General features: G+C 35.4%; 4 protein-coding genes across 6 annotated transcripts; all 4 read right to left on the bottom strand.

Annotated features, from left to right (window-relative positions):
* Positions 1-514: 514 nt before the first annotated feature.
* Positions 515-1,702, bottom strand: LOC130721601 (BRI1 kinase inhibitor 1). The gene has a single exon (XM_057572392.1). The coding sequence runs from the start codon at positions 1,485-1,487 to the stop codon at positions 678-680; it is 810 nt and encodes a 269-aa protein (XP_057428375.1). The 5' UTR covers positions 1,488-1,702; the 3' UTR covers positions 515-677.
* Positions 1,703-5,482: 3,780 nt separating this feature from the next.
* On the bottom strand, positions 5,483-10,343 carry LOC130721581 (probable protein phosphatase 2C 12). 2 transcript variants are annotated; one of them, XM_057572386.1, is made up of 10 exons: positions 10,190-10,343; positions 9,739-10,063; positions 9,009-9,180; positions 8,290-8,443; positions 8,142-8,205; positions 7,437-7,544; positions 6,841-6,966; positions 6,509-6,738; positions 6,215-6,414; positions 5,483-6,123 (listed from the first exon to the last, which is right to left on the bottom strand). In XM_057572386.1, the coding sequence occupies exons 2-10, from the start codon at positions 9,943-9,945 to the stop codon at positions 6,098-6,100; spliced, it is 1,287 nt and encodes a 428-aa protein (XP_057428369.1). In that variant the 5' UTR covers positions 9,946-10,063; positions 10,190-10,343; the 3' UTR covers positions 5,483-6,097. The 2 variants fall into 2 exon arrangements, with proteins under 2 accessions (XP_057428369.1, XP_057428374.1); XM_057572391.1 differs by having other exon boundaries at positions 9,739-10,000.
* A 2,242-nt stretch (positions 10,344-12,585) lies between these two features.
* On the bottom strand, positions 12,586-16,943 carry LOC130732128 (B3 domain-containing protein At5g42700-like). Its single transcript, XM_057584240.1, has 7 exons — positions 16,733-16,943; positions 16,544-16,639; positions 16,415-16,452; positions 16,154-16,319; positions 14,246-14,452; positions 13,638-13,722; positions 12,586-12,812 (listed from the first exon to the last, which is right to left on the bottom strand). The coding sequence occupies exons 1-6, from the start codon at positions 16,856-16,858 to the stop codon at positions 13,675-13,677; spliced, it is 681 nt and encodes a 226-aa protein (XP_057440223.1). The 5' UTR covers positions 16,859-16,943; the 3' UTR covers positions 12,586-12,812; positions 13,638-13,674.
* A 1,126-nt stretch (positions 16,944-18,069) lies between these two features.
* On the bottom strand, positions 18,070-23,880 carry LOC130721567 (B3 domain-containing protein At5g42700-like). Of its 2 annotated transcripts, none has more exons than XM_057572375.1 (7): positions 23,662-23,880; positions 23,469-23,564; positions 23,336-23,373; positions 23,065-23,239; positions 20,530-20,736; positions 19,954-20,036; positions 18,070-18,280 (listed from the first exon to the last, which is right to left on the bottom strand). In XM_057572375.1, the coding sequence occupies exons 1-6, from the start codon at positions 23,785-23,787 to the stop codon at positions 19,992-19,994; spliced, it is 687 nt and encodes a 228-aa protein (XP_057428358.1). In that variant the 5' UTR covers positions 23,788-23,880; the 3' UTR covers positions 18,070-18,280; positions 19,954-19,991. The 2 variants fall into 2 exon arrangements, with proteins under 2 accessions (XP_057428358.1, XP_057428354.1); XM_057572371.1 differs by lacking the exon at positions 18,070-18,280 and adding an exon at positions 18,617-18,812 and having other exon boundaries at positions 23,662-23,876.
* Between the last annotated feature and the right edge of the window lie 153 nt (positions 23,881-24,033).

Here is a 24,033-nt window from a genome sequence, read left to right as displayed (position 1 = left end):
ACTCTAAAGAGTTTTGAATGTCATATGACCTTGTACAACGGGAAAATAGTTGGATATCTAATACTGAACATCCTAAAAGTCTGCGTCTACCTTATACTACACATGACCACACATAATTCATGTAAAGAGATCTCGTTCCACATTTTTTCAGCTTTCATTTTTAATCAAATTGCAACATTTTCCTTAATTTTTACTATTTCTTGTAAAGTTTTAATTCTTTCCAACCTTAATATCATCACAACGTTGAACTTTCTATGCAAACTGAGTGTTTGATTCATTGCCATTGGAACTTAGATTTTTCAAGTTATTACCGGTTAACTTTTGTGTTTTTTTTTTTCACTTGCTAAACATTTCATTATCGCACTTACCACACACTCACATTTTGCCATTACTTATAAACCACCGAACCTAAGAACCCACGGTGAACCTAATCCAAGTCTCAAATTCTTTGTTGGATCATTTATTTACGCGTTACATGTGTAATTTTCACGTGTAAACAAATATATTTCTAGTCTTCTAACCAATATTTAATATATATTGTAACACCAAATTTGACAATTTACATATTAAGTAATCAAGTGCAACCATGGTAAATTTCCAGACATAGATTGAACATCACTAAAAACTATGACAGTAAGTACAACTAGGAACAAAAAAATCACCTAGTATTTTATCTATCAGCAACTGAGCTTCTCTTCTTTTGCACTAGAGTTTTTGCAGTGAGCAATTGCAGCTTGAATTGCTGCTTGCAACTCTTCCATGGTGCTGTCACTAGCAGGAGGAAGAGTGGTGGTTGCAAGAAGAAGACCACTGTTTGTTGGAGAAGCCCTCATGGAAGCTGGTGCTGAACACTCTCCTCTTCTTCCCCTCACTTCAGGCTTACTCCTCCTCATTAAATTCCCTGAATGAGAATAAGCTTGTCCATGAAATGGAATCTTCTCTCTTCTCCCTCTGAAAAGAACCATTCTTAAGTACCTCTTCACTGCATGCATCACTTCATTCCCCAGCTTCCTCTTGTGATTTTCTTTGTCTTCTTTGTCCTTAATTTGACACCCTTTTCTCCCTTTTGTTAATCCAAACAAGGAAAAACTATTCTTGGCCCTGTTTTCTTCCTTTGTTATTCCTATGATGCTCTGTTCTTCTCTGTTGCTGGTGTTGCAGCTGCTACTATCTTTCCTGAGTTTTTTATCTTCTCGAATAGGGAGAGTGAAGCTGTCCAAGGAATTGGTGGAAAAGCGAGGGGATGAAGGGAATTGAGATAGGAGGTGGAGGGGTAGCAAGTGGCCATGAAAGAAAATGTCATCAGCAGGAGATAAATCAACTGCAAGGGAATTATGTGGAGCTTTTGATGAATTCTCAGGGATTGAAGGGTGGAGTGAGATTGTGAAGGAAAACTCATGAGAAGGTGAAGAGGATGGTGAAGCAGGGTTTGTTGGTGGTAATGATGATATGTTTTCTGTGTGATTTTGGTGTTGATGTATTTCCATAAGAATAGAGGTTGTTTTGATGACTAAAACAAGGTTTGATGAAGTGTCTGAAATTCTCTCCCTCTATGATGTTTTTTCTTTTTGGTGAGGAGAGATAGAAAGGCTTTGTGATCTTTGATGTATGGATGTTAACAAAACTTTAAGGAGAGATAAGGAAACAGGAAAACAGGGGAAGAGAGAGTCTATGTCCAACAACACTAGGAATTGGATCAGGCTCTTATTATAACCATGAAAAATTAATGATTAAGAATGTGATGAAATCCATGTAATAATGAAATTTCCTCAATCTTAGATGAATCAAATCTTTAGAGTTGCTATTAATGTATATTTAGTGGTACAAGTTTGATTTTCACTTAAATTAAGTCTCGGGTTTGAGTTTTGCATAGAGAAAAACTCAACAAAAGAACTAGTCTCATGAGAATGTTGATGTACAAAGTTAAGATGACTGCGTTCTGTAAAGTCATCATTATGAAACAAACTATACCTATAGAACTAAATGTTGCTTATGGAAGTACTTACACGAACACAACTCTTACATTGATAGTGAGAATCGTACATACATTCTTCTGAGAGTAAGTGATCAATCTTTACCAATTATGCGAGATGAATGTGTTGATATTTACGTGATTTATTAAACATTATCAACGAATTTTCCCTTCACTTAACATTCTATAGAAGAGTTGTATGGAATGATAGTTATATGGAGTGAGAATAGACGATACATTTTACTATGTTAGGAAGGATGTTGCTTTGTTTTGTTGGGTCCCTGTCAGGTTCAACAGCAAATGTTGTGCTGGTTTTGGGAATGAGGTCACAAACATCCAAATCTTGGACGCGATTGGCATGGCGGATTCCACTCAAGAAATTTGGATTTGTTCTCCAATCAGTGATAAGGTATTGAGAACGAAATTTCCATGTGATCATGTACAGTTACAATAATTAGAAGAATGAACCACAATACAATTTAGTAGCAGTGCTTATAGGACACATTGCCATCAGCTTTGATTGTCCTTAAACTCAGTGTAATTTTTTATTCAATTTTCACACCCGTTCTTTTTTTTTCCGTCACATTTCTACTATTCTTTTCCTTCATATTTATTCATGATTATGATTGAGTCCTTGTATGCTGAGAAAATAATTCCTACGCCCTCAAATTTCACGTCTATCCCATCAATTAAGAGCCTTATTTACAATTAAAAAGTATAAATTTTTAAAAATAAAACATTCACATCTTTTTTTTTGTTTTTTTTTTTGAACGTGAAAGAGTAAAAAGTATGAAAGTGAAAAAGTCAAAAAGTAATAGACTCAGATGCACCTTTTGTTGAAGTAGCAAAAAAATATACAAGCGAGAAAGTAACTAAGACACTTTTTGTTGAAATAATGGAGACCTTCTAATTTATAACAAATTTCAACTCATCTCTTTATTGCATAATTTTTTTTTTTAAAATATATCACATAAACAATAATGCTAAACGACACGACATCAACTTCATTGACAAAAATGAATGAATTTACCGCTATCGTTTGATTAGATCATTTCTAACTCTATCATGTTTAGTTATTTAATATAATTAGTTTTTAAAATTCAAAAGTAAATATTCATGGCAAAATCATGTCGTGCCACATAACACTTTGCTAATTTGATTCCGTTCAATTGAAAAAAATTATATTCATGAAATTAAACATTTTTAGTCATTTGATTTTAATCAGATGATTCATTTTTTATTTTATAATAAATAATTTTCAATAATAACTCAAAATGTAAGTCATCTGGTCTTAATCAAACAACTCATACAATTCCGAATATGATTTCTATATATAAAATATGATAAAGTACCACATTCACATGAATAAATGCAAATAATATATTTGGGGGAAAATAGAGTGGGAGGACCATCACACCGTCCAGCTGTTGGGAATGATTCATCACTAATTTGTTCACTCTTCAATTCATTCATTGATGAACATGAAAGCTCAAAGAAACAGAAGGAGGAATGTCGTTTAGGGAAGGAAGGTCATGTGAGTGTGAGCCCCTTTATCAACGACGGTGGTGGCCAACACCATACAAATACAAAGTCCACAATTATACTTTGACTGCTATCTTAGTCTTAGACTGGAAATAAGACAGATGGAGAGGAAGAAGAAAGAAGAAAGAAAGAAAAAGAGAAATAGTTAGGACGTTGTGGGGGTCAGGGTGGTCATAGACCCACACACACGTGCATGCGGTGGTGGTCCATCCACCAAATGCATAAAAGTATTTTGTATGCAATGCATAGTTAAGGTCAACATCTTAATCATGGAGCCATTATTTGGTTGCCTTGAACCATCCTCACCACTTTCACTACTAAAACATTTCTATATAAATGTAGGAAAATGTTTTGCGGACATGATGTCTACATCTAAAGTTAAATGATTGAGATGTTGAAGCACAAGTGTGAATGAAGTCTCACATTAAAAGGAATAACAAGGGTTGAATAGTTTAAAAGTGTAAGTACTCATTCATCACTTATTGTCTTTAGGGTTTGTGTTTAGGGTTTGTGGTGAATGTATGTAAATGATGTTTAATTAACTTGCACTCTTAGCCCAATGTGGATGATGATTTCGAACTCCTTCATAAGCTATCAGATTGTGAGAGTAGAATATGATGTATCTAGGATATTTGTTATTAGGCGTTTAAAACTCAAAACCCAGGATTGATAATATTGATGTTATGTTGACATTCAATTTTCAACCACACACTCAAAGTGAGAAAGAAATAAAAAAGAGATATAATGATCCATGTCGTTGGCGCAAAAAAAAGCAAATAATGGCGTGGCTGTTTCAAGATAGGATTTCAGAAAATAATATGTTTGACAAATGACATATGGAAAAACTGATGATAAAGTTATAAGCATAAAGTATCAAAAATTTTCAGTAAATATTTTGAAAAAGGATCCACTATTATAGGGATTTCGGTTAAGACTGCAGTCAATTCATACAAAATAGAAGACCAAGTTTTTGACGGACTAACAACTACTTCACAATTTAGAGAAGCAACATGTTTAGTGAGGTGTGATTAGATCATGCAAGTTTGAACCATTGTATGACTTGAGTCAGTGGCGGAGCCAACGCCCGGAGACCTTAGGCACTTTCCTGGGCTCGTTGGCTTGGCTCCGTCTTCAAATATGGGCAGGTTCGTAGGGACACTTTCGAGGGTCACAGTGGCACTTTGAGTCGCAGAGAAAGAGAGGCGGAGAGTGACCACGACACAAGAGAGATGGGAAACTCAACTGTAGATAGTGGCGGGTCACGCGACATCGCAATGGTCGTTGACGACGGTCATTGGCTTGGGTTCACCACTTTGTAAGAGAAGAAGACGCTAATGAAAGAGAAGAACGTCACTTGCTAGAACGTGATGATGGATTGATGGCTATATGTTTTCTCTGTCAGCCTTTTACTAACCTGCCTCATTCTTATCACATTTTTAACTTTTGAACGGATTTAATATATTTAATAAAGATAAAATGTGATATCGGTTTCAACTTTCCCAAGTATATAATTTTTTAATGTGATAATACACTCTTTGGCATCCCTGTGCTACACACCATCTTTAAATTGGTGTTGGCACTTAGGCTTAGGCTGAACCTTGCTCAGAAACCACAAAAATCCTGGCTCCGCCACTAACTTGAGTTAAATCCTATAACTAGGGATATACTATTAGTTATTTATAACAACACAATTAAATCAATCAATCCAATGACAAAATTTCCATACTTGAAATTTCAGCCTTATTTTATCAATGTACTGTAGAAGCACATCAGTCCTTCCGGGCTAAGATATATCTTCGATAAGGTGGGCAAAATTAGAGACATGTTCATTCAACAGAAGAAAACCCCAAGAGACGTTTCAAGTTTGCAACAAGAAGTTTAATGGATTGAAATTGGATGGAGCATACCTTCTGGTATGATAGAGTTTTAATTTTTAAAGGAAGTACAGAATTCAGGAAAGTGATGAGATCTCCAAAATTCCGTATGATATTATAGAAATTGAAATCCTTCATTCTGAACTAAAAAATTACCCTCTAAAAATACATAGTTTTTGTAAATTGTTTCTCTTAATTCCCAAGCAATGTAATATACACTAAATCATTTAACATTCTCTCAACAAATAGATTCCAAAACCAACGTACGTCTAATCGTGTTCGTGAAATTGGCCTTGGATGTCTAAATAAACTCCCTATAGTGTAATAATACAACAAAGAAGGACACTTTCTTATACTCCAAAAGACCCACATACAAATCAAATGAATGGGTCCGGGGAGAAAAAGGACTATAAGAAAGAATGAATGACCTATTTGCACCCTCACTTTAAACAGAAATTTTTACAACGCTTCATACCCCATTCTTCCAAGGCAGAAATATTTTATCAAGCTGCTACTGTTAGTCTCTCCATTCTGCATAGAAAACACAGAGAAGTCCTTGCGGATTTTCGCGTCGAATTCCAAAATTGATGATCCATATTCTGAGAAGCCCTCGAGGTAATAGAAGAGAGTCACTGGCTTGGAAATTTGACCTTCCCGTTCTATGAACAATATTTGTCACTCTCAATATGCAAATGTACATGATAATTCACTAGTCACTTCCGCTGCTAAGTCTATCTGAAAGAAAATAATTGAAGGAAAGAATTAAATTATGGACACATAACTCAAGGGATCATTGGACATAAATGAGGAAGAGTTATCAAAGCACCTGATGCTCCTTTCCCTTCCATGGCTTCTTTCTTCTCTTGGCAACTCGAGCAAAGGAAAGGTCCATCCCAGGGACGTAATTTTAAGGGGTTAGGCGCGCCCTCATGTATTGAAATACCCTCTCCTGGTTTAATCTCCACTTGACACACTGCGCATATAAACAACTTGAACATGTTGCAGAGGGGATATTTTGTTTCTAACCTGCATCACAGACAAAGATGTTTCAATGTCAAGAGAGAATACTACAACTAGAGGCAAGCAGCAAATGTTAAGAAAACTTATCACAAAACCAAACCTTTCTGAAAGCATAGCAGATCCTTCCTCATATAGTTCCCGTACCTCATCGGGCTCCATGTATTCTTTGTCCATAGATGAATCAGAGGACTTTTTCCGAAAAATGGCCTTCAACATTCCTTTTACCGGTTTCTTTTGTATTGGCACAGAAATAGGTGGCTTCTCCTGGGGTAATATATCAACAACGATGCAGGTTGTATCATCTCTAAGTCCCTTTGCTTGCAAAGATTCCTGATGAAAGAAAAGATACAACACATACCACAAAATGACATAAGCCAAAAGGTGAAATTAGAGCATTCAAAAATCATTTGAAAAGATGTCTGTTAAGCATACTTTCACAATTTGTGGTGCTGCAGACTCTGCTGACATGCCACGACAGCAATCAAGGACCGTTTCTGCAGTTAGAGCATCCCAGACTCCATCACTGCATATAATAAGCCTACCTCCAGCTGAGGAAAGCTGTATAAAATGAAAGCAAGAAGGGTAAACAAGGAATTCAACACTTCAGAAAAAAAAAGGTCTAGCAAATAGCAATTTGAGAGGGCCCTAAGGGAATATGGTTAAGGAGCATTTGATATATCCTATCAATTTAAGTATTAAATGATTTTTATATTTCCAATATAATAAATGCTTTCTTTTTCATTAAATACTTTACATTTTTGTTTCCTAATCAGTGTTCCGAGAGAACTCATTAGCATTCTCCAAAAAAAAAAACGCTTACAGAAATAAAGCAAGAAAATTTCATTTCGACTTTTAAAAGGGAATAGATGGTCTTTAAGAAAATGAATGAATCTTCAGCTGCACTTTCCAAGAGCGTAGAAAATCATGCTATAAAGTATTCTATGCCTCAATGAGATTGAGATGGAAAACAATGTAGAACTAAACTGAAGTACATAATGCAGCATGTGCAAGGGAGAGCAGTAACCGACCTTCACTTGCTTTACATATGGTACAGGGACAACAAATTCACCAACATCCATATCACCAATCGATCGTGAGAGACACAAGCCACCAGGCCAACATCTCATTGGACCAACCTAAAAAAATTCATTAATCTAGTCAGGGCATATGAATATAACTCAAGTGTAAATTTCCCCTAAATAGAATATTAGTAAATCATAAAGGGAGATAATCTAAATATGATCACACTTGACCAGTATAACATCAAAAGTAAAAACAGTTTCCTCCAAAAATAGAATAGCATCAGTTATCTTGACTCTCGATTCTCTACGGTATGAATTTACTTATGAATCTCTGTGATAGGAACTCAAGGTTAGGGGTTAGTTAGTTTGTTAGTTATACTTAGTGAGTTGGTTAGAATGTTATTGAGGCATGTAGCCTATAAATAACCGACATTAGAGAGTTAGGGGTATCTTTTAGTTCACTTTGGGTTTTGGGGCCTAGGAAGAGGGTGTGGACTCTCTTGAGATTGAGTGTGGACTCTTTCTTTTGTACTCTGCCCTGATTCTCAGTTTGGGAATTAGGGTTTATCTTCAATAAAACATCTGGTTCTAACACTCTGCTTATGCAATTTAACATGACAAGCATCATGCACGAATAAAATACTGATAAGAGGCATCACACACATTCTACAAGAAATCACAGTGCTCTGTTAAAAGGAAAAGGAAAGGTACCTCCGCACCTCCACCTGTATTTAGCCGACCAACTTCACCCCCACTAGAAGTGATACGTATCCTCCTGATAAAAGGAACAGAAAGGGTGAGAATGCTGTAATGTAATGGAGTAATTCCAAAGACTTGTTCAAATCCACTAACAACTTACTCCTCTTCATTGGTTTCAAGTCTATGATCTGCTGACAAGTAATAAATCCCACCTTCAGAAGGTTCAAGTATGCAACGGGAATCACCAACTGATGCAACTGTTATAACCCATCCTTCTATAATTACAAAGGTTACAGTTGTTCCCGATGTTTTTGCTGTACAAGTGAAGATAAAACATGCGGATCAATATGCAACTCAAGAAAACATACAACAAAAGTTCATTAAGTCAGAAGTATAAAACTATCAGGCACAGCTTAATTGGACAAGCTTCATAATTTTCATTAGTAAATTATGTTTACTCTCCAGCAATATATATATCTGATATGTCAAAAACTAGCAGAACTATACTGTCCATATGGGTAAACCATATTAGACAGTTCTTATTCACCATGCCCTATGCACATTAGACAAAGCTAAAGCTGCAGAGTTACTATTTAAAATTTTCTTGACATGTCCCATTAGCATTATACTAACAGAGGTTAGAAAAATGCCACAAAGGGATCACAATACTATCAATATGTTCAGCATACACGATGAGAATCAAGGAAAGCCCATTGACTTTTTTGTCCTTTTATTGTTTAATTTGTTGGCTGTGAGAATTGAGAATACATTACATTATTAATATGAATATTCCTGATGGAGTGAGTATTTGATTTTGCCTTATAACTAAATAATTAATGTCGGCAAAAGAAAACATCACAAGGAAGTAACTAGCCATACCTCTCTGCTGAAAATCTTTATCAGTTTTTACAAAACCAGCAACCAAGGCTCTAGGCAATGCTGCTACCCATTCATCCCTATTAAGATCAGGAGGAATTGCACCTAAAACATTGTTTAGAAGATTCTCCTTGGTATATATAGCTGCACCGGATCCGTTGTGGCCATCGAATAGCTGTAAAACTTCTACATCAGAAAATGCAAATGCAGCAAGAAAAATTATACAAAAAAGAAGAAGCTTATCAAGTCATAACATATGCATCCATTGGAATAACGGCCAGCATATTCTTTCAATCCAACTAATAAGAGCGAGTTAGAATGAAAACACAACTTTGTTGGTCTCACATACACACAAACTAAAATTTATCAAGAACAAAACCATAATATGAAAATCATTGCTGGTTCGGGAAAAGCATCCGAACAACGAAGTCAGTAACATGGTCCTCTCTATCCATAGACATTATATTCAATTTGCTAAACTATGTCAGAGTTCCGACAGTTCAAATCAACTATGGACTAAAATAAGACATGTCAATGAAAATCGAGATAGCAATCATAGCATTATAAGTGAATCAAGCAACTGAACAACAAGTAGCAATAGCATAACTGCATAACTTTCTAACTCAATAATTTACTTTTCTCTATCATCATGTCATTCAAGTTCTTATCTGATTTTATCAACACAATCACAATCTATCAAATCCGAAAAGCACCATGTGAGAAAGAAACATACCCCAAAAACAGAATATGTAGAGACTCCATCCCCCACCGCCCTCTGGCATTCCGTCTTCAACAGCGTGAAATCCTCCCCTTTCTTATTCTCGCTAGCCTGGCCATGCACAATGACCATCTCCGGCTTCTCAATTTTCTCATTCACCAATTCGCGCTTCAACAGCACCGAAAGGGGAACCGATTGATGATGTTCACTCCGACTAGACATTGCTTGTTCACGCCGATCAATCTCAATTCCTCAAAAATCAATCAATCAATCAAACCTAGAAGCAGAATCAACAACAACACGCTCTGGTTTAATCCTCCATACGATTGACAACAATATCCTAAATCAGGAAACGGAATCAAAACAATGATAACATGAATGCGAAATTCGAAGACGAATCTAGAAAAACAAGATCGTAATGTGATGGAGAAAATGAAATGTATCAAAATCGGTTAGGTGAAATTACTGGAAGGAAGGTTGATTGAGATCGAGTAGCGATGATCAGGCGCGAAAATGGAGTGGTGGAAAAATGCGGATCGTGGCGGTGTTGGTGTTGTTGTTCTGCAAAACTTGCATTGTTGATGATGGTGCAGGTTCAAACAAACAAACAAACATAATAACAACAATAACAGTAATATATATAAAGAAAGCGCAAATTGATATTCAATTAACGAACCATTTTCCTTTCCTTTTTTGTTTTCTTTCTTTCTTTCTTCCGAAAACAACGTAAAAAAGGAACTCAATGAGTGAATGAAAGGCATGGTGAAACGCGGCGTTTGATTGCTTGGCGCGAGATAGAGCCATTTTGGAGCGAGCCAGCCAGCAATGTAGGGCCCAACCAATATCAATGTATTTTTTTTTTACTTAATTATGTTCTTTACACATGCTCCTCCGGCTTGCTTAAATGATCACAAGGTCTAATAACTTATGACTCAATCAGTTTAATGATCTTGCAACCAAGTAAGTATCATGACAAGATCGAGCTAACTTAGCTAAGGAACACCACGATGATCACCAAAAGTAAACATCATCTTACAGAATCTTCCTTAAGACTTTCTAAACACTTAAGGTCACATATACGGTGATCACCAAGCCTATAAATATTACTTTAGTCATTTATTTACTTAAACATTTTATATGATTATGCAAATTTTGAGTTCTTTTAAGAAATTAAGATTTTTTTTTTCTCATTAACTTGAGCATCAAATTATCTTTACATGTACACTTATGTTGTACCAATACAGCTCTGTCGTAAATTTTTTCCATAATCCACAATTTATTTTGGATTTTCAAAATAATAACTTTTACTAAAAAACCTTCAAAAAAAAACAATAAGAGTCAAGAGTCAAGACCCTCTAAAAATACATTAACATCGGGGTATCCAAATTCGCCAACAATCAGACAATCAATTGGGGCCTACTATTATCTTTTTGGAATTACCTTATCCCAAAGAAGGTGATTGGCTCATTATTTCAAACACTAATGAAATGCTTCAAGTTACTTTTTGACCCAAAAAAAGTTACTCTTTTTGTTGTTCTTGTTAATTTGGCTCTACTAAGGGGCCCTGAACTGCAAATTCTTCTTGCAAAACTCCAAAAGTATAGTGTGTAAGTGAGAAAATTAGGGATGATCGATTGTAAGTTGTAACTTGATTGAAGTGGACATCATAGAAAAGCGCCGAGGGTGGACCCAAATACAGACAGGCAATGGGAATAACTTTCTTTAGTTTATTAATTTCTAATTATTTCAACCAAAACCGTTGATTTTTGATGACCCGCAATTATCGGCACCTCTTAATCATTGTTAAACAAATCAGTGCCCGCCTTCATATGGTGCATCCACACCATCAGTCCATTACCACATGAAACAACATAAATTACGTCTCACATTTAGCATACTAAGCAGTAGATTAGTCATTTCATTCGTAACACTTGAGAGTCAAACTCTAATATTTGTTGAAGGGGATGAAGTGCTAAACTATTAAACTAACTAATGATGTTTATTTTTTGACACTCACTTGAATAAATATTACTTAGATTAATACTATTATTAATTAAGTGTTTTTTGTCATAGACAAATACCATTTACTTAAGACAATTTTGTTCAAGTCATGAACATTTACATCTTAATGGAAGCATGAGACTAGCTCTCCCAACATAAGGTTTTTTTCTTTCCTATTCACAAAACTCGAGCACTCTATCTTGCTTCAATCATGCATAATCTAATGAGGCACAACAAAAATCAATATAAAAATGATGGCTCGCTTTTGAGTTTTGATGGCTCAATATTGCACATCATGGCTAGCTTTTGATGGCTAACACCATCAGAAAGCATGAGATGAGATACTACTAGTAATTAAAAAACCAGAAAAGGACGTGTTGGACATGCTTTTGCAAGCTGTAAACACCGCACACAAGTGTTGCTATCAAATATATGAAATATATAACAAACTTCAAATACGCGTTTGTACACCCCAGCTACTCATTGTGTAGACCCATTGCATGTGCTAGCTACATCTTCTGAAGCATCTTGCCCAAAACCAATAATGCATTGTTTTCCAACTACAATTGGGTTATACTTGTAACTCTCCTTTAGGGGTAAAGTTTGGCTACTGGTGATCTTTGTCAAAGACACATTAATTCATCAATGATTATATCTACCAAACTTTGTACTGAATATGTATTTTGTATTTGAATTTCCAATAGAAAACACATGACCGTGACATGTTGCTCCATGTCCATGGCCCCATGTGCCACCTAGCTGATTTCTGCTTTGAGCTCCTGGTTTAACCAGAAAATTGGGCATGACCAGCTATTTGTTGAGGTTTCATTTGCTATGTACCAAATATTCAATAAAAACCTATTTATTTTCAAATAACGCTGTTTATATATTATATTTAATAGGTCAGATCCAAAAAAAGCCCGGCAAAGGGTCGTTGTGTTCATTGTTCATTTATACATCCAGAAGAGCCAGTTCCTAATACTTGTAAAGATAAATTACAAGTTAAATATCAGGGTTTAGAAAAACTACAAGTTTACACCAAAAAACTAAACCCAAGACTTCCAAGACGGAACTTGACCATATAGAACCTGCAAAAGAAAAAATAAGCAAATGAATAAGTAGAGGAATTTATGAGAGAGCACCACTCAGATAGAAGAAATCAGAAATCAAATTAAATCTGAAGCAAAACCAAACTTTCACAGCTCAAGAATCAAGATGCAAAGGTTTTATAGGACTATTTCTGCAAACTGGTGGGAAATTTTGCAGTGTGCCTAAACCCTTAACCCTTGGAAGGAACTAAGAAAAATGAAAAACAATTCATTGTTGAAATAATCCCTACGAAAGAAAATAATACTTCAAATATTACTGATTGCGAGCTTAATGCCTTCAAGTGTTAGCCTTTGCGAGATGACACTTAACCATGAAGGTTATGAAAGAAACTATTGTCATTTTTAATAATTTTTAGAGTTAATTAAGGATGATATACCTCAGTCCTCAGCAAAGGCTAACACTTGAAGGCATTAAGCTCGCAATCAGTAAAAGCCAACGGAACACCAAAGTGGCATTGCCAGAAGGATCATCTTCTCTTTTGTTCTCCTATGGGCTTTCCCAGATTCTATTCCCCAAAAATATTCATGTCCCATTACACATCACTGGGTTTACTACATTTTTCATCACTTGAGTTCCAAACATGAAAACACCATTTCATGGCACCAGTAGTCCAGTACCCAAAATGTGTAGGACTAAACCCCAAAACTATACACACATCAAGAAGAAGCAAGTTGTTATCCGGTGATTCTAATTTCATTTCAACAAAAGGTATTCCTAGAGGAAGAAAAAATATAAAAAAGGAAATAAAATTATTTTTACATCTAACTAAGGATAGAATTTATGTTTGCCAAAAAGAATAATACCTATATTAATATTTCTTGCTCCAATCTCCAAGTGCCATTAAGCTGTGGTACCCTCTGGAGGACTGTTCACTCTAATAATATAGACCTGGAAAAAAAAATTTAGCAAAATATATATTTAAGTTGCTGAAAATCATACCAAAATTATAATTATTTTATTGATTTTTAATTCATATCTTGAGTCTTTTTATTTTTTTAATGATTCTACCTCTAGGCATCAAACTCATACAAAAATTGCTTTATAGAGAGCCCAAAAAGCACATGGTAAGAGAAGAAAACTAATTAACCAGAATCTTGTTAATTCCTAAGGATACTTACTAAGGAATTGACAAATAAAAACATATAGCAAAATTCTAAAATAATAAATTAAAAATAAAAAACAATCAAAATTTTGAAGTTTATTCTAATGACCATAGAAACCCTACAGCATATGGACTAAAATATCAAACAAAAATTAAAATAAAAGGCCAAAGACTTCATTGTTAGTCAAACACAGGTTTTTTTACTACTTCCTTTTGTGAAAAAATTCAAATTAAAATTCGTGAATATCATTATATGATTCATGGGTTAAACACTAAGGAATGAATGAGCCATCATCAATACTTAATCACCTTGAATGCAGTGCGTTTGATTAATTGAAAAACTAAAGCGTCCCCGTCTGCTAGGTCATGAGCAACTGCAAAACCTTTCCATCCACCACTTAGTCCTGTTTTTCGAGGCAAATATATTGTTGAATACTCATCACCATCCTCATCAATCAAAGTGATCACTCCGTCCTGTTTAGGTAGGTTCTTCCTGCAGAAATGGACTGGAAGGCCCTGTTGTCAAGGATTGCCGAAATGATTAGCCCAATATAAATAATTGTGGGTCAAAATGCATTTAACATTTCTCTGTCACGAGACAAAACTTGCAATTACGAAAAATATAAAAACAAATCATGTATAAATTATTCAACCGAACATGTTCCCGCATTTAAGGTCAACTTGGTTTCTGTAACAAAATTGATACAAAGTCTGAATTGTTTTCTTGACTTTCATAATAATTCTTGTCTCATTAAACATATTTCTACCAAAAGACGATTGGTTCAGCTAATATACATGGTGGTTGTTCATACTTAGTATGCCATCACAAGTTTCTGTTGTTCATACGTAAGGAATGATGCTTCACTGTGACATCAAAGACTAGAGCATATTTCTGATGCTAGGTTCAAGGTCCTTTATAATCAGTTTCCCTTTATTTTGTTGGTCCACCACATAATGCATGCCACATTACTAAACAAAGAAAATTGCCATATATTTCTAGAAAATCTCATTCTCATAATGATCAAGAAAGGAAAATTGATACATTTTGTAAGATGCCACTTGCTATCACAGTAGCTAGAGGCTAGTTCCTTGAACAAGTAAATGTAAATAATGCATTTCTTCATGGAGTTCCTCCTGCCTGCATTGTTTTGATGTTATTCAAGATACCCTACGCCCCTACCTATTCCCCTTTCCCTCTTATTTATAGTGTCTCTACACTCTTTCTAATAAACTCATTGACTAACTAAATCATTGTCATGCTAACTAACCCTCGCTCAGCCGATCCCTCCAAAGTATGCTGACTCCATAAATCTCTCTATAGCCTCAAGCAATCAAGTAGGCAGGGGTACTCAAACTGTCTCAGACACTTCTTAAGAAATATACTCAATCAGCAGCGGATTACTAATGGCAATTCATTCACTGTGCTTCTTGTTTACATTGAACCGGCCAATGCAGAAGAACGGAACTGATGTTATTCAAGAACACCCTCTCAGTTCCCTCCAATTTAACCATTCACCTAACTTCTTAACAGACTACCCTCTCACTAACAACTCCATCCAACTGTCAATACTTCTCTAACATCCCTTAAACATGGTAATTTGAAAAGGAAAGTTTATCGATTTGTCCTCAATTTAATTCAGTGTTATAAAATATCTGCCATGGCGGAATCTCATGGTGGAATTTTGGCTCTCCGCCATGACCGATATCCCGCCATCTTTATTTGTCAAATATGGCGGGTTTTTAGCTCTCCGCCATCGTCCACCATCCGCCATTAACAACATTGTCTAAATTCCATCTTTAACAAATAACCATAATATGAAATTTGGTTTAAACCCCAAATAATTTTTATGTAAACGCACTAAGAACTCTAATTAAAATATGCATTTATTTCTATAAAGAAGCCCTATTAATCAAGCAAAGAGAGCACTCGTCTCCCATTAAGTTCAAGGGCATATTTAGCTTAAACTAGTAGACTGAAGTCAAGCTACCCAACAATTTACCTTCAATATTTCTAGTAAACATTACATAAAGTAAGATTTAATTCTCAAAGGATGTCTTAAACCAGGCAGAGTCCCGGTCCAGGCATTGTGTGAAAAAGATATGGCTAAGTGAATAGACATGAAAAATTAGCTACATGAGTCACAAATATGATGATTTGAACATAAAAAAATGCAGCATAACATGGACAAAAAAGTGAAACCCTAGAAACTTAATTACCAGCCAGAATCCCCCGCTGACGTGGGACTGAAGCATTGGCTTGGTGAAGGCAGGAAATTCAGATCCTAAATCCTCAAGTAACTTTTCTGCTCTCTCAAAGGCTTCCTCCCTGTCTTCATCTGAAGCATACACCCGATTCGAATAATCCCTATGCTTATTGTAAGCTCTACAAACCATGAGATCAAAAAATACACATAAATATACATTACTAAGCTCACAATAAAAAGAAAAATCCATTTCCATAACATTAAATAACCTAACCTTCGAATTCGAGGCATTTTCCCAGTATCAACAGACACCTGTGTGACAGAGAAAGAAAATGGTGGCGGTTAGTAACAGCCAGAAAATAATGGAAGCTAGAGAGAGAGAGAGAGAGAGAGGTTAGTTTACTTCTTTGTAAACAGGAGTGGGCATGTTGGCGACACGGCTGGACCTCCTGACCTCAACAAGCTCTTTCTGGGTGGTGCGAGATTTCACTTGCTTCAGCTGGAACATGAAAAGCACGGCGGTGATCGGAAAGTGGAATCGGGAAATTGGAATGGAAACTGAAGTGACGGTGAGAGAGAGGTTGGAACTTACCGGAGAGGGTTTGGGAGAAGGGGATTTGCGAAGAGCGTGAGAGAGCTGAGGGAGGTTGAGAGCTTCCATCCTCTTCCTGTTCTCCTCCACTCTTTGCCGGCGAATCTCTTCGTATTGCGCCACCATTTTCACCGCCAACAGTACACTAGCTCAATGATAGTACGAAGAAGAAGAAGAGGTTTTGAAATTTATATGTAAATATTCTCTACTGCCCTGTCGACCGTTGCCTTCTCACTTCCCCTAATCACTTGTAAGAAAATATTATTAATAGAATATAATAATGAAATATTTAATATTTATTTTTTATATAAAATTTTTCTTAATTGATATTTTTAAAACACTCATTATTAAACAACAAAATTTATCTTTCCGACATAAAAAAAACAACAACAACAACAAAAATTAGTGATTAGATGTTGGGACTCAAATAATTTCTTCTCTTATAATGTTGTTTCTTGGTCCCTAAATCAAAATTTTCAACATCAATTATTTTGATACATAATCAATTATGAACTCTAACTTGTTACACACTTTCCGTTAAATGGAAACACGTTAAACTTTGAAGTATGTTCTCTCATAGTTCCCTCTACTCTTGGCTAGTAATTCTTTTTCTAGCTCAGTCCCGATTTGATTGTTTGTTCTTCCATTTATTCTTCTCGCTCGATTTTTTAGGACATTTCCATTTTAATTTCAAGTTTGGGATTACGTCGCCTTCTTTATTCCATTTCATGTTTGAATTTTCATAATTAGGTTTTTTTTTTTTCTTTCTCTCCTTCTTAGTGTTTTTCTTTTCATAGTAATTGTTCTATATTTACATCTCCTATACCTAATCGCAAGTTGTCATTTCGTAAGCAATTCGCAGTTCACAAGTCACATGGCCATCTCCTACTACTTGGTTAGTTCGTCGATTTACTTTCACCTTCCAAGTATTGATCTACTCTTGTTCCATGTGTTTTCAAGTAAGTCTGTTGTTTCTCCACATCAATTCGCATTTTGGATGTATTCCCTGTTTATGGTTCAATTTGATTATTGATTTTGAAATAAGGATTTGCAGTAACAATCTCAATTCTTTTCACAATTCAGGTATAACGAGTAAGGTTGGGAGAAACACGGATAATAACGACGCAGCGTAACAATAATAATTGATGTTGCAAATTTTGATTTGGTGCCGGACTGGGGACACCATACAAGGCACATAGGATTTGAGTCATGTATGTTGACATAATGACATGATCAAGCTTTTGAATATTTGGGAGGATCATTTTTCCCTCGTTAACATGTACAAAAAATAAATAACAAAAAAAATGTTACAAAAAAATTTCCCATCAATAACATGATTCTCATAATGACGTCAAATTTCATTGATAATTTTGAGAGTATAGCAAATTATTGACTACAGGTTATTAATTTTCAAAATAATTCTTATATGTCCAATCATCATTGAAAATTGTCATAACTGCAATGAACTTATTGTGACGATCAACTTGTAGCACTACCATCAGCAACTTCGGTAATTAATCCTCATGTCGTAGATGCTCACGTTAAGCCCTAAACATAACACAAAATGTTTCAATTGCCATGCATGGAGAAGATCAAAACCCCTAACCTCATAATTAAGGGGCGAAAGTAACCACCAAGCCACACCTCCATCATAATTTGGAAGAAACAATTTTCTTTGCTTTTTTTTTTAAAACATTTTGTGTGGGTTTTGATTGACTAACTCATCATTTTGTATATAAAACAATATTTTTGTCATTTTTTATTGTTTTCAAAGTAAATATTATGTTTACCCATCAATTGCAGGTCGTAGTGGTAAAAGGATAGGGCCCTGTGTTAATGAGCTTTCAATTTCAATCTAAAACTACATGCTCTTAATAGATCAGATTCAGTAAGGTCCCACACATAGGGTCGCTCTGTTAATTTATATATACGTGCAGAAGAGCCAGTTCCTAAACATCAATCGTTAGCTCTACTACAAAAGATGAAGTTACAAGTTAAACATCATACATACGTTAGACAAACTACAAGTTTTACCCCAAAAACTGAGCCCCAGACGGAACTTAACCATATCAGTGTCTACCTGCAAGAGAAAAAAGAAATATATAAATAAATAGAGGTATTAATGAGAAAGCACCACTCATGCTACTCAGGTACCAGAAGAAATCAATTAAAACTGAAGCAAAAGCAAACTTTCACAGCTCATGAATCAAAATGCATATAAGAACAAGCATAATTTTTAGGTCTGTTTATGCAACTTTTATACAGGCGCATAATCAACAAACATAAGTTTTGTTTGAATATTTCTGCAACCGCAAAAGAACCAGACAGAATGTGATGAGAAAATTGGCTGTGTGCCTAAACCCCTAACCCTCAAAAGCAACTAAGAAACATGAAAACCAATGTACTCGGACATGATTGATTGTTGTAAGTATTCAAACATTTCAAGCTTAATGCAAAGTAAGCCTTTGCAGATCGATACAAGTCTTCATCATCATCATTATCTCACTGAATTGCATCAATTTAATTACCTCTAAATATTATTAAAAATGATAGTGGTTTCTTTCATAATCTACATCATCATCTCATTTATTTCATCACTACACATTCAATCACTTTTATGTATTGGATTACTTCAGTAAGGACGGTTATTATGTACCATGAAAGCGAACAGAACGCCGGATTGGCTTTGCCAGAAGGATCATCTTCTCTATTCTTTTCCTATGGACTTTCTTATATTTTTTGTGATAAGCATGACTCTTAAGATCAATTTTTTTCATTTTAATGGCAGTTTGGCCCCAAAAGAATTCATGTCCAGAGGAAAATGTTTGACTACATTTTCACCACTCAAATGTAGTTAAGGAAAATCCATGCCCCAAACCATGAAAGGAAAATATTTGATAGAAATGTGCACAATGCATGCATCCAATAACAGTAGTGAATGGGATATATGATATACATTATAAGAGATAAATAAAGGAAAAATGGGATGTCTATTGACTATTGAGTGTATTTGTATGTCTAAGTATAATTACTCATGAAAAAAAATTCCATGGCACTACTATCAAATGGTACAAAACTATCCCCCGTACTGTAGAAACAAGTTGTTGGCATGTAATAGGAATAAAAAAATAAAATAATATAAAAACAGTAAAATTATAATTCCATTTCCATCTTACTGAGGAGATAATTTTGAATGTTTATGTTTGCCAAGCAAGTAATACCTTAATATTTCTGGCTCCAATCTCCAAGTGCCATTCACTTAAGCTGTATCCTCTGAAGGGCTGTCCACTCTAATAATGTAGACCTGGAAGAGAACATATATTTAGGCTGCAGAAAGTACATTAAAATTTATAATTATTCTATTATCTTGAGTTTTTTTATTGAATCATTCACCTATAGCCATCAAAAACTCATGCTATTGCTTGATAGAGAGCTCAGAGGGAACATGTCAGAGAAGAAAACTAAATAACGAGTATCTTGCTAATTCCTAAGGATACATACTAAGGAATTATATAAAAAAAAAGTATTTAACAAAGCTACAAAATTTAAGATATTAATAATTAAAAGATCATAATTGTTTATTATAAAAACCTTAAAACCCTTGCGTAACATTTGAAATAACTAAAATGGTGTATAAATATTGATACCACAGCTTATGGATTGAAAAATATTGCCAACAAGAGTTAAAATAAACGGTCAAAGACTTCATTATTTAGTCACATACAGGTAAGTTTTTTTTCACTATGATTCATGTGTTAACATTAAGTCATGAATGAGCATCATCAATTCTTAATCACCTTGAATGTACTGCGATTAGTTAATTGAAAAATCAAAGCGTCCCCGTCAGCTAGGTCATGAGCAATCGCAAAGCCTCTCCATCCACCACTGAGTCCTTTTTTGCGAGCCAAATATACTGTTGGATACTCATCCCCATCCTCATCAATCAAAGTAATCATTTCATCCTGTTTAGGAAGGTTGTCAATGCAGAAATGGCATGGAAGTCCCTGTTGTCAAGGATTGGCAAATTGATTAACCCAATATAATTTGTGGGTCAAAATGCACTTAACATTTCTGTCTCAATAAATACTTGCAATTACAAAAAATATCAAAAACGAATTATGCATAAAATATCAAGATTCAACCTAATATGATTGTCTTAAAAAGATATATAATAACAAAATATTACACCTAATGTGATGCTGAATTTAAGGTCAACTTGGTTTCTGTAAAAAAATTGATTCAAACTCTGAATTGTTTCCTTGTTTTCATAATAATTCATCTTACTAAACAGATTTCAACTAAAAACACTATAGGTTCAGCTAATATGCATGGTGGGTTGTTCATACTTTGTAGTTGGTATGCCATCACAAGTAACTCCTAAATTTTCTGTTGGTAATTGTAATATTTCAACTAAAAAGACGACAGGTTCAGCTAATATGTATGGTGGCTTGTTCGGACTTGGTATGCCATCACAAGTTACTCCTAAATTTTCTGTTTGTAATATTTTTTATGCTAGGTTCAAGGTTGCATTGCAATCTAGGTTCTTATCAAATCTTATCTCACAATGTCATTTTCTATGAGTAGATTTCCTTTTGCACCAGCCAGTGATGAAACCAATTCTGGACAAACTCAGCCTGCTATTCCACAGTCTGCATTCCCATCTACTGACCTGAACCTTGATCTTTTTCCTTCCATTCTTGACTCGATCACCTTAACCTCTTTACCTCACAACTCCATAGAATCACAACCTCAGCCACCTAACACCAGACAGTCTACCCACACCAGAAACACCCCAAGCTATTTTAAATTTAAAGATTACCATTGTAACATCTTCGATGACCAATAACATTATTCCTTCAATATCTACTTCATTTTTATCTTACTCAAAATGTTCCTCAGGATACCAATTTTTTTCCCTCCAAGAGTCCAAGACAAAACCAAAGGCACAGCAAGCTTTAAATTTGAATGTTGGATGCTCTTGAGAAAATCACTTGGTCACATTGTTTCTCTTCCTCCGAGAAAGCACCAAATTGGTTGCAAATGATATAGAATATTAAAATCAAGTACAAGGCTGATGGGAGTACTTTGGGGCATTTTCTCCTGCAGCCTCACTGCTATAACTTTGTAAGAATCCTGCTTGCTATCACTCATGCTAGAGGGTAGTTGTTCCTTGATCAAGTGGATGTAAATAATGCAATTCTTCAAGGTGATCCCCATGATAGAATCCTGCTTGCTATCACATTAGCTAGAGTGTAGTTCCTTGAACAAGTTCTTCCAGGTGACCCACATGATAGGAACCAGCAAATACAGAATAATAGAAATAAAATCTAGAGACCAGCACTCTCCCCATATATCCCTGATTACAATCTAGCCCTACTTCTTATTCCCCTTTCCCTCTTATTTATAGTCTCTCCTCTCTCACTCTCTCTAACTAACTCATTCACTAACTAACTGTTAAGCTAACTAGTAACTAATCCTTACTAACAGACAGTTGCCAGTTACCGATCAGTTGATCCAACCAAAGTATGTGACTGCATAAATCTCTCTATTGCCTCAAACTGTCCCAAACTCTTATTAAGAAATATACTCAATCAGTTGTGGATCACTCCTTGTCCCTGCAGTGATCCGCATATTTAACTATCTCAAGAGTTTCCCCTCATAAAAAGGCCTTTTTTCTTTCCCACCAGCAATTCAGAGTTCTTCCATTACTGGTTCTATTAGGCTGCCCTGACTCAAGAAGGTTAATTACTAAATATTGTTTAGGGGCATCCTTGGTCTCCTGGAAATCTAAGAAACAAGCTAATATTTCTATATCTTCCTCTGAGACAAAATACCAAGCTCTAGTCCACCTTACTAGTTGATTGCAGTCGATGCATTTTATTCTTGACTCGCATGTCTTGCCAACTCAACCAGTATTGGAGTCTAGAGACTAGTCTAGACTCTGCTACACTAGATTGTAGTTAGTTATTATGATGCAACTACTCAGTTACAATTAGTTAGAAAAGGGGGGTTTGGCTCCTTTAAAGTTCCACTCACTTTAGAGAATAAAGTAAGCATCACAACCATTGACCGAGTTATTTTATCGTCTTTTTCAAGGCAGGCAATCACTATTAATAGTTATGATGCTTACTCTAAAGTGAGTGAGCCAAATCTTAGAAAAGGAATGGCTCAAGTGAATAGACATGAAAATAAGCTACATAGCATAAGTTACAAATATGTTGATTTGAAGTAAATGGTTCATGAAGCTGAACCCCATTTCAGAAGGAATAATAAAGTGTCAATAAAAGGGAGCATAACATTGACAAAAAGTGAAACCCCAGAAACTGAATTACCAGCCAGAATCCACCAGTGACATGGGACTGGAGCATTGACTTGATGAAAGCTGGATGATCAGAACCTAAATCCTCAAGTAACTTATCAGCTTTCTCCATAGCTTCCTCTCTGTCTTCCATCGACGCATACACCCGATTCGAATAATCCCTGTACTTACTCGTATTCGTATAAGCCCTACAAGCATAAGGTTCATTAAATAGAAAAATGCACATACATTAGCAAACGAAAGAAGAAGCAGACACTCCACTCCATTCACAAAAACAAACAAACCTTCTAATTCGAGGTATCTTCACGCTATCAATAAGAATCTGTGTAATATAGAAAAAAGAAAATGGCAATTAGCGAGAGTGAGAGCGAGAGCGAGAGAGTGATTGATGGAAGGTAGAGAGGGTGGTGAGTTTACTTCTTTGTAAACAGGAGCGGGCATGTTGGCGACACGGCCGGACCTCCTCACCACAACGAGGTCTTTCTGGATGGTGCGAGATTTCACTTGCTTCAGCTGAAACATGAAAAGCACGGCGGTGATCGGAAAGTGGAATCGGAAAATCAGAATGGAAACTGAAGAGACGGTGAGAAAGAGAGAGGTTGAAACTAACCGGAGAGGGTTTGGGAGAAGGGGAGTTGCGAAGAGCTTGAGAGAGCTGAGGGAGGTTGAGAGCCTCCATCCTCTTCTTGTTCTCCTCCAATCTTTTCCGGCGAGACTCTTCGTATTTCGCCACCATTTTCACCGCCAACACTCACTGATGATAGTGTGAAGAGAAGGTTTTGAAATTTATATTCTGAGCATTCCACTGTCCAAACGACCGTTGCCTTCCCACTTCCCCAAATCACTTGTAAAAAGAATTATATAATTATTTATTTTTTGTTTTTTTTATGTTAAATATTTCTCATTTGATATTTTTAAATAGTAATACTCATTAATATCATTCTTAATAATAAATCTTCAATATTTAAATTCAATAATGACG

This window comes from Lotus japonicus, chromosome 1 (genome assembly GCF_012489685.1).
Source record: "Lotus japonicus ecotype B-129 chromosome 1, LjGifu_v1.2".
NCBI classification, from domain to species: domain Eukaryota; kingdom Viridiplantae; phylum Streptophyta; class Magnoliopsida; order Fabales; family Fabaceae; genus Lotus; species Lotus japonicus.
This window is presented reverse-complemented; position numbering and strand designations above follow the sequence as displayed.

Coding starts and splice junctions, on each gene's coding strand:
- LOC130732128 (XM_057584240.1), bottom strand. CDS start 16,858: ATGGTGGCGCAATACGAAGAGATTCGCCGGCAAAGAGTGGAGGAGAAC. Junction 16,453..16,543: donor CCACTCCTGTTTACAAAGAA/GTAAACTAACCT, acceptor TCTGTCACACAG/GTGTCTGTTGATACTGGGAA. Junction 14,453..16,153: donor TCAGCGGGGGATTCTGGCTG/GTAATTAAGTTT, acceptor CCTTGACAACAG/GGCCTTCCAGTCCATTTCTG.
- LOC130721567 (XM_057572375.1), bottom strand. CDS start 23,787: ATGGTGGCGAAATACGAAGAGTCTCGCCGGAAAAGATTGGAGGAGAAC. Junction 23,374..23,468: donor CCGCTCCTGTTTACAAAGAA/GTAAACTCACCA, acceptor TATATTACACAG/ATTCTTATTGATAGCGTGAA. Junction 20,737..23,064: donor TCACTGGTGGATTCTGGCTG/GTAATTCAGTTT, acceptor CCTTGACAACAG/GGACTTCCATGCCATTTCTG.
- LOC130721581 (XM_057572386.1), bottom strand. CDS start 9,945: ATGTCTAGTCGGAGTGAACATCATCAATCGGTTCCCCTTTCGGTGCTG. Junction 7,545..8,141: donor ATACAGGTGGAGGTGCGGAG/GTACCTTTCCTT, acceptor GAATTTTTTTAG/GTTGGTCCAATGAGATGTTG. Junction 6,967..7,436: donor CATATGTAAAGCAAGTGAAG/GTCGGTTACTGC, acceptor CATTTTATACAG/CTTTCCTCAGCTGGAGGTAG.
- LOC130721601 (XM_057572392.1), bottom strand. CDS start 1,487: ATGGAAATACATCAACACCAAAATCACACAGAAAACATATCATCATTA.